Raw genomic sequence first — 15,893 nt, 5'->3', positions numbered from 1 at the left:
CCCGTATTACTGTGAACAAAATACCTTGTGCCCGTATTACTGTAACCAAAATACCTTGTGCACGTATTACTGTGACCAGAATACCTTGTGCCCATAAGACTGTAACCAAAATACCTTGTGCCCGTATTATTGTAACCAAAATACCTTGTGTACGTATTACTTTGACCAGAATACCTTGTGCCCGTAAGACTGTAACCAAAATACCTTTTGCCCGTATTATTGTGACCAAAATACCTTGTGCCCGTATTACTGTGACCATAATACCTTGTACCCGTTTCACTCTGACCATATTTCCGGTGACCAAATTTCCTGTGACCAAAATACCTTGTTCCCATATTACTATAACCAAAATACCTTGTGCCCTTATTACTGTACCCAAAATAGCTTGTGCCCGTATTACTGTGACCAGAATACCTTGTGCCCGTATTACTGTGACCATAATACCTTGTGCCCGTTTTACTCTGACCATATTTCCGGCGACCAAATTTCCTGTGACCAAGTTACCGTGCACCGATCGGCCCCTCACCTTACGCCACTGGTTCCTTCATCCATCAGATAGGCTGAGAAAATATGAAAGATTCGATAATATTATTTACGTTTATTTAAAAGCAAAACACACAAAAAACGTATAACCTATAAGCGTATTATTATAACTTGCCTTAGAAAATATTGGAAAAAGTAAGAGGAAAATCAAGACTTTCACTTATCCACCAGCAAAATATGTTACATAGACTCGAAAACAGTTTTAGTACTACTGTAATTTGCGACTGTAGAGCTACTACTAATCAAAAATTCAAAACTAAACAAAACTATCATAAAGGTTTTCAATTTCTCCACAACAGATTTCCATCTTTTAAATACGTAAAACTCAAATTCCACCATTTCACCCATCAATTCAAACTCTGAATTAGAATTCTATTTTTGGGTAAAACATGAATCTGTAGTGTTTTAGCATAGTCCTTTCAAAACCGATCGGATCTCCACAGGCTGCACAATGTACACTAAAAATAGAATTCAATTTTCCAAAATAAACGACAGCTTAATTATTACGTAACAATTCAACCCTTAGCACGAAGAACTGTATCGTTTACTGTTACAATCGAGTTTTGATGTCAAATGGAGGCAATGAGAGACATTACATATTTCACACTATGTTAGTAACATACATATATTACATAAATATCATATTAACAATATTTTTCAAACTACTTATTACTAAGAGAGAAAAACAAGACAAAAAGTAAACTATTCTGTATTTCAATCTCAATCTATAATATTTAACTTAAAGAAGTCATATCAAATATATCTAATGTAGTTAATATTTTCATTTTCAAAGTTTAGAAATAAAAGTGGTGTTTGATATTTCAAACAAAACAATGTAAAAAAGGATTTACATATCCACAATCAAAACAATTGATACAAAACATCCAAAAAATCCCAATTATTTTTAATCTACCTTTGAATTTGTTGAAAGTAATTTTCATTTGGTTTGAAGCCAAAATACAATTTTTTTTACACTTTGCCAATTTCAAGTATTTATTATGTATTTTTTCAACAAAGATGTATAATTTGACACCTTCTATTTGGCGTGTCCCCGTTAGTAATAAATCAAACACCAGATAAAAGATCAAAATTAGGACAACTACAGCAAGAGATGTAAATATTAAATCGAGAAAGCACATTAAAAATTATAAAAATAAAATAAACACCAATCTCTCTTCATATTTTACAGGCTTCAAGGACAGTTCTGAAAAAAAAAATAGATCAGTTTCTCTCATGTTTGTTGCTGTTTAAAGTTGTAATTGTAATAAATTAAACACAAATAACACGCAGTGACTCTCACATAAAATATAGATCTGGTTTATTAAACTTAAATTAAGTACCAAATTTAGAGTTTGACCAATAAGATAAAGTAAATTTTTTTGTGAATAAGATCCCTGATATAATTTTGTAGTTACCATAGTCTGAACGAAACGTTTGAAATTAGAAAAGCAGCCACGAGATAGATCAGATTTATATACAGCCACAAGAAAGAGCTTAGATAAATATACAGCCGCGAGATGGAGCTCAGATAAATTTAATCCACGAGATTAAGCTCAGACAAATATACAGCCATGACATAGAGCTCAGATAAATATACTGCCAAAAGAAATCTCAGACAATTATACAGCCACGAGATAGAACTCGGTTAAATATACAGCCAAGAGATAGAACTCGGTTAAATATACAGACAAGAGATAGAACTCGGTTAAATATACAGACAAGAGATAGAACTCGGTTAAATATACAGACAAGAGATAGAACTCGGTTAAATATACAGCCAAGAGATAGAACTCGGTTAAATATACAGACAAGAGATAGAACTCGGTTAAATATACAGACAAGAGATAGAACTCGGTTAAATATACAGACAAGAGATAGAACTCGGTTAAATATACAGCCACGAGATAGAGCTCAAATAAATATAAACAGCCAAAACATCTTAAATCTCAATTGCGATCTCATTACTCTACACAAATACCACAAGATGCAAACTTTATCTTTAGTGGTGATGTTGAAAGAATGATACAAGTCAATAGCCCTTCGAAATCTCATCGTTCAATATTTCCATAACAGTTTTTAAATCGCTTATAAACCTATCATGACTTAAATCAAGAGTAATAAATACAACAATACGAAGATAATCATTGACAGAAAGATTGTAAATTATTATACTTACAATGAACAATATTAGATACATAGTTGACTATTTGTTTTGTCAATTGACAAGCTTTAGTAGAATCATTTCTATCATAGACATCTTTTGGAACTTTTGGAAAATGGACAGTATCTGGATATCTCATTCGTGTGTGGTCACGAATACAAGACTGTAATTCATCAGCTAAAGATACCAACTCTGGATACTGGGTAAGGCCACATGCTATACTAGATAAATTGTGATATTGTGAAACTTTGTTTGAATCAATGGTATACCACACAGCTTTCAGAGCCTTCTCAGCAGCCTGAAAAACAAATCATACATCGTCATCATCTGACTAATAAACACCATCTCGATGTCGTCAAACTGTAATACGATTGATTCACAATGGCAATGCGAGGGGTTCATGTTGTCGTAGTGCTTACATACGAAAATCGCGCAGCGATACAAATAGGCGAAGGTGACACGATTTGACAAGATGTCCTAAGCATGGCCATACGAAGAGCAAAGTGGACACACAAATTCAACATGAAAATGAACCATCGCAAGGCCTTTTTTAGTTTTGGCATTCCAAATATATTGCAACCGCTCATAACCGAGTGCGATATTTATATGATCATATCCGGTTTTGAACATTTCCTCTATTGTGTGTCCATCTGGTGTCAATTCGGGACATTGTGAAGCCTGCATTGGTAAAGTAAGAGTAATATAACAAACCTGTTGACACATGTAACAAATCCAGTTGTAATTATTAGATCCCTGATTGTGAGACTCTTCTGCAGCTTCTATATCAAACCTTGCTTGTTTGTACCATCGTCTAGCTTCATCAGGTCTGGGGAATGGTCCTGTGTGGAAATGGAAACTGGAGTCACTATGGTAAGATCTATTTGATCTTTGTTGGTTGGAATGCTGTGCATAACTTCTTCCCCTTGAATGCATATTTGAGTAGAAACTGCTGTAATTACCACCAGAATAATAGTCTGCAGACGCACCATCAGTGTAATCTTTATCATCATCATCCTCGTCTTCATCCAAACTCCCCCCTTTCTCCAAATATCTTATATAGTTAAGTATAGTTTGGGTGATTTCTGTAGCGAGTTTCACAAGATTAGGATTTTTATCAGGATGCCATTTCAATAACAAACGTTTAATGACTCGTTTTCTATCAGCTTCTGATAGTTTCCAAGCTTTAGTTAATAACTGTCTGATTTCTTTCAGTATGCTCTTCTTGTCGGTAGGAACAGTAGATTCAGAAGGTATACGTCCTTGTTGAGAATCCTCACTTAACACTATTTCTCTTGAGCTACTTGTTAAATTCCTGTGAAATTTGTAGATTTTGGTCGAGTCAACGTCTATATTTTCTTCATCACCAATATCAATTTTATAACGAGCAAACTGTGCTTCTGTATCTTCTTGTAAAATGTCGACAATAACAGCATAAATATAAACAGGAGTATCTGTAACATTATCTTCTGTCTCATCATTAACAGCGGGATCATAAAGTTCGTATCCCACATAATCTCCCACATAAAAACTTGAATAACTGTTATCTAAAAGCCAATGCTTGTCTTCGGGAATAAATGTTCCTGCTTCGGGAAATATATCTTCATTTAATTTGCATTCATAACCAGATTGTCTTATGTTCATCTCATCAAGTAATGCATGCATTTCGCTGCGGTTAGATTTAATACAGGACCACAATAAAGTAAAGAACTCTGATATATTTTCCTTTAGAATTTTACCTAGTGTTCTTGATAATCTGGATACAAATATAATATTATCTGCTGCTATTTTACTATCTATATATAATACTTTGATTCGCAATCTTAATTTATCTTCAAAACACTTTACTTTGAATTCGCTCCCATCGATAACATTGTCATTATAAAATAGGTGTGTGGTTAAATTCTCAATTGAAATAACTTTTATGTCCAATATCTGCTTAACTTTGTCTTCAATAGCTTTATCATCGTCAATTACCTTATGATTTTTATCTTGCAAATGTTTCATTACACGTATTAATGATTTGATCATTTCTGGATGATGCAATCGGTGATGTATATCTGTACGGGGAATCCCATGACGGCCATCATCAATCATTTTTTCGCGGACAACTTGACTTAATCTTCTCATATGAAACTGTTCGGGCCATTTTTTCACACAAGTCAATGGGTCAGACACTTCAATTTCCAAGTTTTCAAATCCAATGAAAAAATTAAATCTAATTTGTTTTATTCTCATATGTAAAAAATTGTTATCAAGGAAAATAAGATTTGTTGATGGTTCCATTTTCTTATCCATTGATGGGAGATATAAAATAGATCCTGCAGATTCTATTTTGTCCTTTCTGTTTTCCCATAGATCAATGAGGTTTTTCAGGCACTGTTTAACAACTGAAAATTCATTTACATGTAATTCATTACCAGAACAGTCTCTGTATATGTCTTCAAGAACTTTCAGATACATTGATGGTTCTCCCTGTGATTTAACACCAAGTGATTCAAACACATCAAAATATTTAAAATAGTTTAAAGGAGCTTCAAATATTCTACCATTTATCAGTTGCGACTTCATTTTAGGTTTCATTATAACTCGCCATGGTTCAACTAATTTCTTTTCATCAGGCAAGAATATCGATGAAATAATACTCAAACTAAATCCATAGTCAATATTCTTTTTCAGATACTTGTAGAATTTCTCAAACAAAGATGTAAGATACATATTTACTTTTTTAATTGTTTCTTCATTAAGGGAACTGGAGACATTCTTCATGTTTGTTTCAAAAATATCAAAACTTACTTCAGTGGAAATACCCAATAACTGATTAAAAGTCCTTTCACCCTTTGGTGTCCTGTCCTCAATAGGTACAAGAGATGATTGTATCACATTACCAACTGTCCAGACATAATCAGTGTCTTCCTGCAAGAATGAACCAGAGAACGAAACTAAAGATTTTGATTGCCCATTGAATTGTTTATGAATCAGCACATGACGATCGCCAAGGATCATTCGTTTTACAAACTTGATATCTTTTATTTTTGGCAGGAGATTTTCTTTACGTATTATATCTGAACCACGATTCTTCAAATGTTGCAGAAGAGTATTAGATTTTCTAAGTATGTTTTTATCAATTCCTCCCATTGCTAGTTTTTCAACAGTGGTAGTAAACTGAACAAACATCTCTGTTGAAACAGTTGTAACAAGACCAGCTGATAATAAAAATGGATACCATATCAAGTCATTGTAAGGAGGAGGTACAAAGTTTTCGTCTGTGAACATCGCCTTAAACACATCATTTAGCTTATCATAAAAATCACAAGCTCTGTACAAACTTCCATCAGACTTGGGCAGAAATTTTACATTCTGTAAAGCAGAACAAATTAATTCATTGACTTCTGAAGTAACTCGAAGATCTCGAACATATCCTAAATGAATTAAATGGTATTGTGCTTGAAAGCAGTGAAAGTTTGGTAAAATATAATTATAGTAAAGTTCCTCTGGTTTAACACACTTGATTCCTAAGATATCGAAGAGCTTGTGAATATCATAATGATATTTCAAAATACATATACCGGAAGTGTCGGCCCAATGATTAATGCCATCTTTTGGCACAGGTCTCTTAAACTCTTCTACTAGACAGATGTATCTTTTTGCGGAAACCACTGTTGTCAAAGAGTTTTCATATGTTTCAAATAGATTCAGTTGGTATAGTTCCTTGGCTACTGGTTTAATATCATCAATCCGATCATTAAAATACTTCAATATATTGAAGGCTGTTTTGGAACAATCACAAACAGAAGTCTTTAAATTGCTTAATAGAAGCTTTACCATGCTGTCTGGATCATCTACCGATGCCACGGTTTGCCGGGCTGTCTCGTATTCTTTCTCGTTTGTTTCAGGACACACTAACCTTGGAATCTTCAATTTCAGGAGAGCTTCCTTCATCTTGTCGTTAGTGAAACTTTTCGTATATATCTCTGAATCGAATATATAATGTGTTTTTGATAGAGGGTACAGGAAAAACCCATCGACTCCTTTTCTAACAGGAAGAATACTTAGCCTTGATAGTAATTCAAAATGCAAAGAACCAGGAATAAGTTTTTCTGTTGAGTGCCCATCCTGTTTTAGTAAATGTTGACTGATAAACTTCCAAACGTTACAAATCCAATCTAAGGAGAAGTCATCTTTATTCCAAGGAATAATTTCACCACTTGTGAGTAATTTATAACTTTTAGATTTTCCAAACATTTCTTTAAAAGATTCTAATGACCATTTTGTTAATGGTGGGAAACTGTCCACAAAACGCTCTAGCATAGATACACACCCAGAATGGATAAATTGTTGCGCAAATTCTTCAAAAATGTCGCAAAATCGTGTCACTATTATTTTCCCTTCTCCATAGAAATCCAAAATGTTATTTTGTCTTAAAAGCAATGGAGAACCAAGTAAGTTTTCTACATTTTCTATCTTGATATCACAAAGTACAAATTCCAAAACCAATTTAAAGTTTTCCAAGCTTCCAAATGGCGTATTTTGAATATTTTCGGGAATGCTTAATTCACATCTGTTTTCAACTTTACTTTGGTAAGATTTGAGAAACTTCAAAACATTTTCAGGATTAACAGATTGAACCTTGACTTCAGCTTGTTTGAATTCGTCTAATATCCGTTTAGATGTCTCCAAAACTTTCATTCCCAATCTTATCAAAATCTGTTTTAGGGTAATGTTTTCACTTTGAGTTGTTTTCTTTACTGATGGAGACGGTAAATGAGTTGATCTTGAAGAACCTGATGATCTGTACGGTGTGGTTGCTGTTGATGTTTCATCTTTGAAATAAGAATACAGTGTATCAAAACAACCATTAAATTCTGCACCAGTTTGAACTGCTACCCATTCAATATCATTCCATTTCTGTGTGTTTTCCTTGAGAACAGGGAAAAATGGTCTCTTCTCCTCCCCAATGGCCGTATACATCTTAACCACAAATTCCTTCCAGAATTTATCATTTGTCGATTGGGATTTAGGGAGTAAATTTTCAAACTTTCTGATTTCCTTTTCCATGGTATGTTTGCTTAAGGTTTTTTGACGGACACTTAATGGGTATAGTTTAAACTCTTCCAATAATGTCAAATACGCTGGGACAATGATTTGAGAATTTAATACACTATTCCACAATCCAGCTACAGATGTTTCATCATTCCAGATATTTCTTCTTGATTCATGATCTAAAGCAAATTGTCCGTTCACATGAACCGGGAGACCAGTGAATATCGGTAGAGGCAATGTACAATAGGCAATTCCCTCGACTTTGAATTTCTTTAAATTCATAGCCACTCCACCTCGTGGTAGTTTCATTAATTTACCACTCTTTAAAGCTTCAATCAATTTATCAGGCAGTCCGTTTTTAAATCCGGCACGTTTTACTATCAAGTATTCTTCATCTTTCTTTAAACTATCTTTGATTCTCATATTAATAGTCACCTCTTTCAGTAGATGAAAAGCATCACAATGTTTGTCTTTAATTCTGGCACTGAGATCTAATAAATGGTTGTTGAAAATTTCCTGTTTCTGTTGGTTTTGTTTACGGGACTGAACAGTATAGTCAATCTGTACTTTGCCATTTGATTTAACTGTACCAAATTTAACTGAGGTAATATTCTCTAAGAACAGCATAGATGAGAATATTTGATTCTTCAAAATTTCAAAGATTTTATCAATGTGGTTTTCAGTCATCTCATGCTTTGAAATTTTAGACAAACCAGCCATTTGTTTATTTCTTAGTGGGAGCCTAAATACCGTGCCTTGGTTCAATGTCCTTGTAAATTCAGGTAGAAATCCTTCATTGAAATCCGGAAATGAATTTTTTAGACCAACAGCATCTATCTTTACACCAGGTTTCATTGAATGTGCCATTGAAAGGTATTTACAGTGAGGATCGAATATACAAAGGGTTTCACCAACATCTCCACCCTTGCTCCAGAATGATGGAACATCAGTTACACGATAAACAACATTAAAGCCCACACCATATTGGCCGGTTTTTAGAACTTCTTCTTGTTTACTACCCGTTCCCAAGTCCTGAATTCCTTTCAAATCTTCTTCAGTAAAAAAACTATTGTTGAAAACACACAAAGCTGGTCCTTGAACTTCTTCCAGTCTTGGATCTGGGAGGGATGTTTTGGGTAACGTTCGAAAGTCTTTAATGAATATAACTTCTGTAGCACCAGCGTCATCAGCATTTTGAAGCATTTCTTTTAAAATCGATTCATCACAAGGGTAACCCTCTAAAATTCTCTTGATTCGATTTGTCAGTTCTTCATGCTGCCCGAATTCTGCGAACAATGGTGAAGAGATGGCATCAAAACTATGTCCTCTTTTGGATTTGACACCAAATACTTCAGCTGTATTGCGATCAAATTTTTTGTGGAGATGCCTAATATTCACTATATCTTTGTTATATACGTCAACATTATCATCAAAACACAGTGATGATATAGAGGTTAATTGTTTCTCCGAGTCAGGTAACTTGACGTCTTTTATCTTTTCTGACACAATGTCGCTACATCGTTCTTCATCTGATAACTTAACAAATGATCTACACAGTTGAGCTATGATATTTATTTCAGCCTCTTCTAACACTCTGTCACGTTTTTCATTGTCTATCAGAATCAGGATCTCAAGAATCTTTACTGCAGTCAATTTTGGTAGTACTCCAATTAAGATAAATAATTTCTCGTATGATCTAGCAAGGTTTGTACTAGAAATATATGGTTCTGTGTGGATCCCTGGTTCTAGAACCAAAACATCAGGAGTTGTCAAAGATTCTAAATGTAATACAACAGCCTTTCCTTTCAGTTTTTTCAAAATTAACTGTTTTATATTTTCATTCTGCTCTGGTGTCTCTTCTGAATTATCTATTTTATTATTTAAATATTTGTACATGGCAATAAATGATTTTTCCAAGTCGTGATACAAATCGTTGGTAAGAGACTGGGAATGGTACTGTGACATTATCAGCATATTTTCTAGGACCAGTTCCAGTGGTAGCTGTTGTTCTGAATGTTTAACACCCAACCATTTTAAAATGGAATCATGGTAACTATTGGTGTAGGATCTAGTAGATGTATCAACAATTGGTGAAGTGCAGCCAACAAATTCCTGAAGATCTTGTAAATAAGCCTCATGTGTGGAAACAAACATCTTCTTATCACTGTTTGTAAATTGGGGAAATTTCCACGTTAGAGTCTTTACTGGTAGGAATGGTAGCATGGACAATTCTTGTCGTATGTTTTTAGGACAAAACTCAAATTTCTTCTTGTAATTTTCTTTCCCTGTAGACATGTATGCCATAAATTTTTCAAAGCGAGATTGGATCAATTTTTCATTTAGTGTGTTTACTGCAATGGTAATTCTTTCTGGCATTTGGTCCCATGGTAAATCATCGCTCATCATACCAAGATTCCTCAAAATATCCAGAACCTCAACGTTTCTAAAGCTACCCGTCTTTAGTTTTGTATCATCTGGAAAACGTTCTTCAGATTCATCAAACAATTCTGCTATCTCACCATGTGGATGAATTAATAAGCTTGGTTTAAGTCTTTTATGGTTTGGTTTCGTTGGTATACAGTCACTATTTTCTATTAGCTCGTTAATTCTATCATTTTTTAGCTGAAGACTGTAAAGAAGTAATTCATCAATTTCTTCTGGAGACCAGAACTTATCAGTCAATGTTGGGAAAAATAAACAACTGTAGAATGTTTCAATTGTTACCATTCTGTGTCTAATAACTTCTTCACAACCAGCACTTTTAAACTGTTTCCAAACGTCCGGAAGCAGATCTACCACAGAGATTCCACCATCAAAATGTGGGATTAAGGAATCCATTTTCGTTTTGGAGAAATGACATAAAGCTTTCAGGGCTATTTCACCAATAACATCTTGGTCTCTTAAGGTTGGATCAAGAAAGATGGCATTATTAATAGAAACAGGTTTATCTTTAGACTGGAACACTCTATAATCACCAGCACAAATTGTCTTATAAATATGTCTTGATAGTACTTTATCATGTCTTGATGTACACTGTGAAATATTGGGCCAAAGTCTGTTATATTTGTCCTCTGGTACATCTCTAGCCATAGTTGTCATCATCAATAGATACGCTTTGCAACAAGCATCTTCCAGCAGGCACATATTCCATTCATCTCCAGGAACCTCAATATCATCTTCATTTTGCCATACAAGATCTCTACGGCTAGACTGTACTGCAAATGAACCATTCACGTGAGCAGGTAAACTCGTTGGTATTGGTAGAGGTAAGAAACAGAACAGATGTGATTTATCATAGAATCCAAAGTTACTGGTATCATCATCCTGGTTGTTCTTTAAAACAGCTGTTCCAGCAATAGGAAGTAGACCTTTAAATTCTTTTCTTTTTGCTGCATTTACTACTTTATCTTTCCCAAAGCTCCAACTTATTAAATAAGACACAGTTTTTTCAATATGTGGTAGTTTGAAAAAGTCTTGCGCTGTTCCTGTCTTTTTGACTGATACCAAAATTTCAATTTCTTCTGATAATTGTGCAAGTTGACCGTCTTGGCGCTGACTGTTGTGGCTTGTCAATATCTTCAGAGCAGAAGTATTATCCCGATTAGATGACTTGGTAACTTCCAGTATTAATTGTGCTTCATTTGGTTTGCCTCCTTTATGTAGATGATGAAGTTCAATTCTCCTTACATTCTGAGTGAACAGCAACAGATTTCCACATCCATCTGCAATCTTTTGAATGAATTCCTTCATTTCATTTTTTGAGTAACAGAAGTCTTTAATCAAACTTTTAGCCGCTTCTGATTGATTTCTAAGAGGGAATCTGAATAGTGTTCCATCAAAGTCGACTTGTTCTTTATTTAGGACTTTACATTGAAAGACTCCTTCAAATGGATAAAACTGCCCTTTCATCTTCTGTCTCATTTTCCGATTTTTTGAGTAATTTAGTTTGATTTTTAGCCCAGATTTGTGTAAATGAGTCTCATGAGGATCAAAGATAACATATGTATCACCAGAAATAAAGCTTGGTGTATCAGTTAGGTTGTAGACAGAATTAAACCCTAGCCCAAATCTACCAATTTTCATTTGATCATCTTTCTTTGTGGCTCCAGCTAACTTTGTTATATTCTCATAATCAGTGTCTGTAAATTTAGCATCATTATATGCCCAGAATGCTGGTCCTTGTACAGGTTCCATACCTTCATCAAACAGACATGTCAGTGCTTCTGGCATGGCTCTCTCATCGTATAGAAACTTCACAACACTTGCTCCAGCATCATCCGCATTCTGAATAATTTCCTTGGGTACAGTAAATCCATCGGTATAATCATTTAAAAGATTTTTCAATCTAGTTGTTAAAGGTTCCTTCTGGCCGAAATTCATATCAAATTTATCAGCGTCACATAATACACGATCATTTAGAGCAGGGACATTAAATCTGTTTGCAGTGTAAGAAGATATTTCCTTATGAACATAAAAGATTTCATCTTCATCTGTATCATCATCATCATCATCCATACTGGACAAATTCTTTAACCATGACTCATTACATACAGTACACTCACTGGCTGGTTTTAACAGCAACTTGGACGAATCTATATGGATGGGCAATAAAATACACTGACTGTAATCTTCGGTTGATTTGGCCAATTTATTTATTATCTGTAAAACTATTGATGTGTCCTTTGAAACGTCCAATTCGTCTAGGGTCTGATTTGCGTCATGCTTCACTCTGATATCACTCAATACATCCAGCAACATTTGGTCGTTTTGCTCTTTCTTGCATCCAAACTTTTCAAATAGATTTCGGTATTCATTCATTTCAGGAGGTAGCAGATATCGGTATGGTTGTAGTGGAAGATCGTCCTTCTTTCCTGTACAGTAGACATAAGATGACAGTTGGAAGGTGGATCCAGTCCATACTATCTTCTGGTTTAAAATTTCGTCTGGTATTTTAAGATTAGAGTTGTTTATATATTCATATATTTTATTCAGAACTGGTAAGAATTCAATTTTATCTTTCGTATCGTATCTTAGTGTAACCAATTTCAGTTGTTCAAATACTTCTCCATCTACAGGTTTGATACATGTTTTAAAACATTGTGGTATATCTTCATTAGATAATACACCTACTCCACCAACTAGATTGGCATCTTTACAGCTGAATAAATCTTGTGGTTTTTTAAACTGGAACATAGCATCTTCTCCCTTAAATGGTAACGTTTTTGGATAATATTCTGGTCTTTTGTTCATAATTGGGCAGATTGTCTTTGAGGTTAATAGATTTATCACTTCCTGTTCCAATCTATCGTTGTATTTATCTATCCATTGACATAGAGCCACACCTTTCTTGTAAATCTCATCTGAACCAGTTCCATCATCAATTACTTTATCAGCAAGATTCAAGATGTCCTTTCCTGTTAAATCTTCTTCAAATCGTAATCCCAGCTTCTTCAATTTCTTTATGTCATAATTATTAGAAGGGAAGTCACGCGGTTGAAACATGTCTTTAAGTAACATTGAACTTGGGTCAAGTAAATCTTTTGGTTTCACAAGTTCTCCACTCTTGTTCTCTATAACACATATATCACCGGCTAACTTCATTATTTTAATTTCCTTTTCAAAATGTGATAAATGCTTTAGGAAGAATTCCATGAATTTAAGTTGTTCTGACTTATTATAGCTGGGAAATGATGATAGTATATCTTCAATGATCTCTTCATATTCTAAGAAATCACAACAACAATTTCTTCCAACTTTCTTGATAGACTCTGATGTACATTTTATAACAGTACCTTTATAGGAGATAGGTAGTTCAGGATGGCTTCCTCTATAATACATTGTATTTATCTCATTCAAACAAACATACCGGTTACTGTTCATCACCTCAAATATTTCCAGTTGTTGAATAAGCTCAGATATCTGCAAAACCTGGTCATCAGAAAGGTTTGCAAATTTTTCAAGAAGTTGATTTCTTTCATTAGTTGAGGCCTCTTGGTTAAACTGTTCTATTTGTTGTTTACTCGTTATTTTCTTCATACAGTTAAATATACCTTCAGTTGTAGGATACTGTACAAATTTACCCTCCACTAGTGCTGATATTGTATTAGAGAGTGAGGTGATAATCTTTACACCAAGTTTTTCAAGAGAATTCGATAACTGTGGATCTAAAGTGTCCATGTTTTCTTTGGAACTCAAAATAGACACTGAATCAACATGGATGAGTTTGTTTTCTTTATGAAATGGTAGTAAATGTAAATGTGAAATCCATGGCAACTGGAAAACATCCTCATTTTTGTGTATATATTTCCATACGTCATTTAACCAATCAGTAATTTGTGGTGTGATCTCTTTATGCCTAAAACCGTTAATCTCTATACACTCTTTGAGTAATTCTTGAATATGTTCAGGTAATAGTTGTTTAACTTGGAACCGATCTGAAATGAAAAGAACCATGTTATCTTGAAAGTCACATTCACTCAAAACAAAAAGGGTTCAAAAGATGAAATCAGTCTAGCCTGCTTATAAAACACAATTGGATCCAAGGCAGTAAAAGTAGAATCTTTCATCATGAACATCAACCACCGTGCCAATATTATAATGCTCAGAAGCTCAGATTAGATTAAATATGGCACTGTTTACAGAAGGGGGCGAAGACACAATATGCAAACATATGGGCAATATAAAAAAGTGAAGACGATACATATCGTTAAAACAAAGTTATAATTTGTGTGTAATAAACATTATATAAATGAAATTTGGAATACCTATTAGTTTTTGAGATATATCTTGAGAGAGGTCATTGAGCATAAACCTTGATTCCATTCCCGGGAATAATTTCAAACTCTCTGCTTCACACCAGAATATAGTCTCTTCTTCAGCATCAAATATATGAAATTCACCATTAGCTAATGGCAATATCTTCAGATCTTGCAGTTTTTCGATATCATTAGATATGAAATATTCCAGTAGTTTCATCTTCTGGTTGATGTCCATCAAGTCAAATATATCATCATGTTGAATCAAAAAGGAATGTAAACATGACGAATCAGATACTTCAATCCGGCCATGTGACTTTAAAGATTTCACAAAATCATCTGGAAGACAAGCTACATTCTTTTCCTTTAATAAATATACATCTTCTATAACCTTTAATATAGTATCTGGATATTCCTCCTTTACCAACACAGTTGCTTCATCAGGTTTAATCCATTTTCCACCAGAAGCCTTGGTAAAGATGATGTTTTTCTCGTAGAGTTGTTTAAAAAGTGGTTTGATAAATATCTTCCAGTTTTCAGTAATCAATTCGGGTTTAGGTAACAATTTATATATTGTATTCGTGTCAATATCAGCTTCAGTCAAATATGTTAGCAATTCTGAATATACCAAGGGCAAGATTTCCGTAGCTAAAATTTTGTTCCATTCTACAGAATTTTCCGAGAGACCGTTCCTGTTTTCCTCTTCTGATGACATCCATTTAATATGATGACGATCTTGGCTCAAAGCAAAGAACCCATTGATATGAACTGGCAAGCCAGTAGGGCTAGTGCGTTCTAACGGTAGTGGTAAAAAGCAATATATATGCCCTTTAAACTCTTCATCACAATTTGATAAGCATCCTGCTACACTGACATATGGACTATAAGACCATTCTTCATCATCTATTAGTCCCTGTAGACCATTACTTACAGATCCTCCATGATAATGATTTACCACTATCCAATCTTTTGTATTTGTTTCTTCTGATAACCATTTCTTCCCTTCACATTTAATAGAAAGTTTCAAATAATGGAAAAGATATTCATTTGCCAATTTCCCATTCAATTCTTCAACTTTCTGTAAAAAATCTCCTCTCTGATCACGAATTTGATGAAGGTCCTCTTCTTCCTCGACAGATATCTGTACTCGATAAATCAAATCATTCTCTGATTCTTCAAACACTTCTATAAATTCAATTTTCTTTAAAAACAATAGAATAGATGGTGCCAAATCTTTAAATCCACGAAATATGTCTTGAATTTTCGCATAAGTATAAGTATCACGGGACAGTTTCGAATCTTCTGCTCGCAATGGGAACCAAAACAATGTACCCTGGTATCCGTCTTTGAAACAGAGCCTTGAAAATCCAAACTTATCGCCTATCAAATTTAGC

General features: G+C 34.2%; 2 protein-coding genes across 2 annotated transcripts in view; both read right to left on the bottom strand.

The window, feature by feature from the left end:
* Positions 1-2,162: 2,162 nt before the first annotated feature.
* LOTGIDRAFT_124809 (hypothetical protein) lies at positions 2,163-2,468 on the bottom strand (the record flags this gene model as incomplete). The annotated part of the gene is made up of 1 exon (XM_009061389.1): positions 2,163-2,468. A coding segment is annotated over one exon (306 nt), but the record flags the coding sequence as incomplete, so codon positions are not given.
* A 216-nt stretch (positions 2,469-2,684) lies between these two features.
* The window catches only part of LOTGIDRAFT_164873 (hypothetical protein), a gene marked incomplete at both ends in the record, with an annotated part of 15,100 nt that continues 1,891 nt past the window's right edge, over positions 2,685-15,893 (bottom strand). The window contains 4 exons of the mRNA XM_009061388.1: positions 2,685-3,002; positions 3,416-4,837; positions 5,108-14,178; positions 14,509-15,684. Of these exons, the coding sequence (XP_009059636.1) occupies positions 2,685-3,002; positions 3,416-4,837; positions 5,108-14,178; positions 14,509-15,684 (11,987 nt within the window). The remainder of the gene's footprint in view (positions 3,003-3,415; positions 4,838-5,107; positions 14,179-14,508; positions 15,685-15,893) is intronic.

This window comes from Lottia gigantea, assembly GCF_000327385.1.
Source record: "Lottia gigantea unplaced genomic scaffold LOTGIsca_48, whole genome shotgun sequence".
In the NCBI taxonomy this organism is placed as follows: Eukaryota; Metazoa; Mollusca; class Gastropoda; family Lottiidae; genus Lottia; species Lottia gigantea.
Note: the sequence above shows the minus strand (reverse complement) of the source record. Positions and strands in the feature narration are given on the sequence as shown.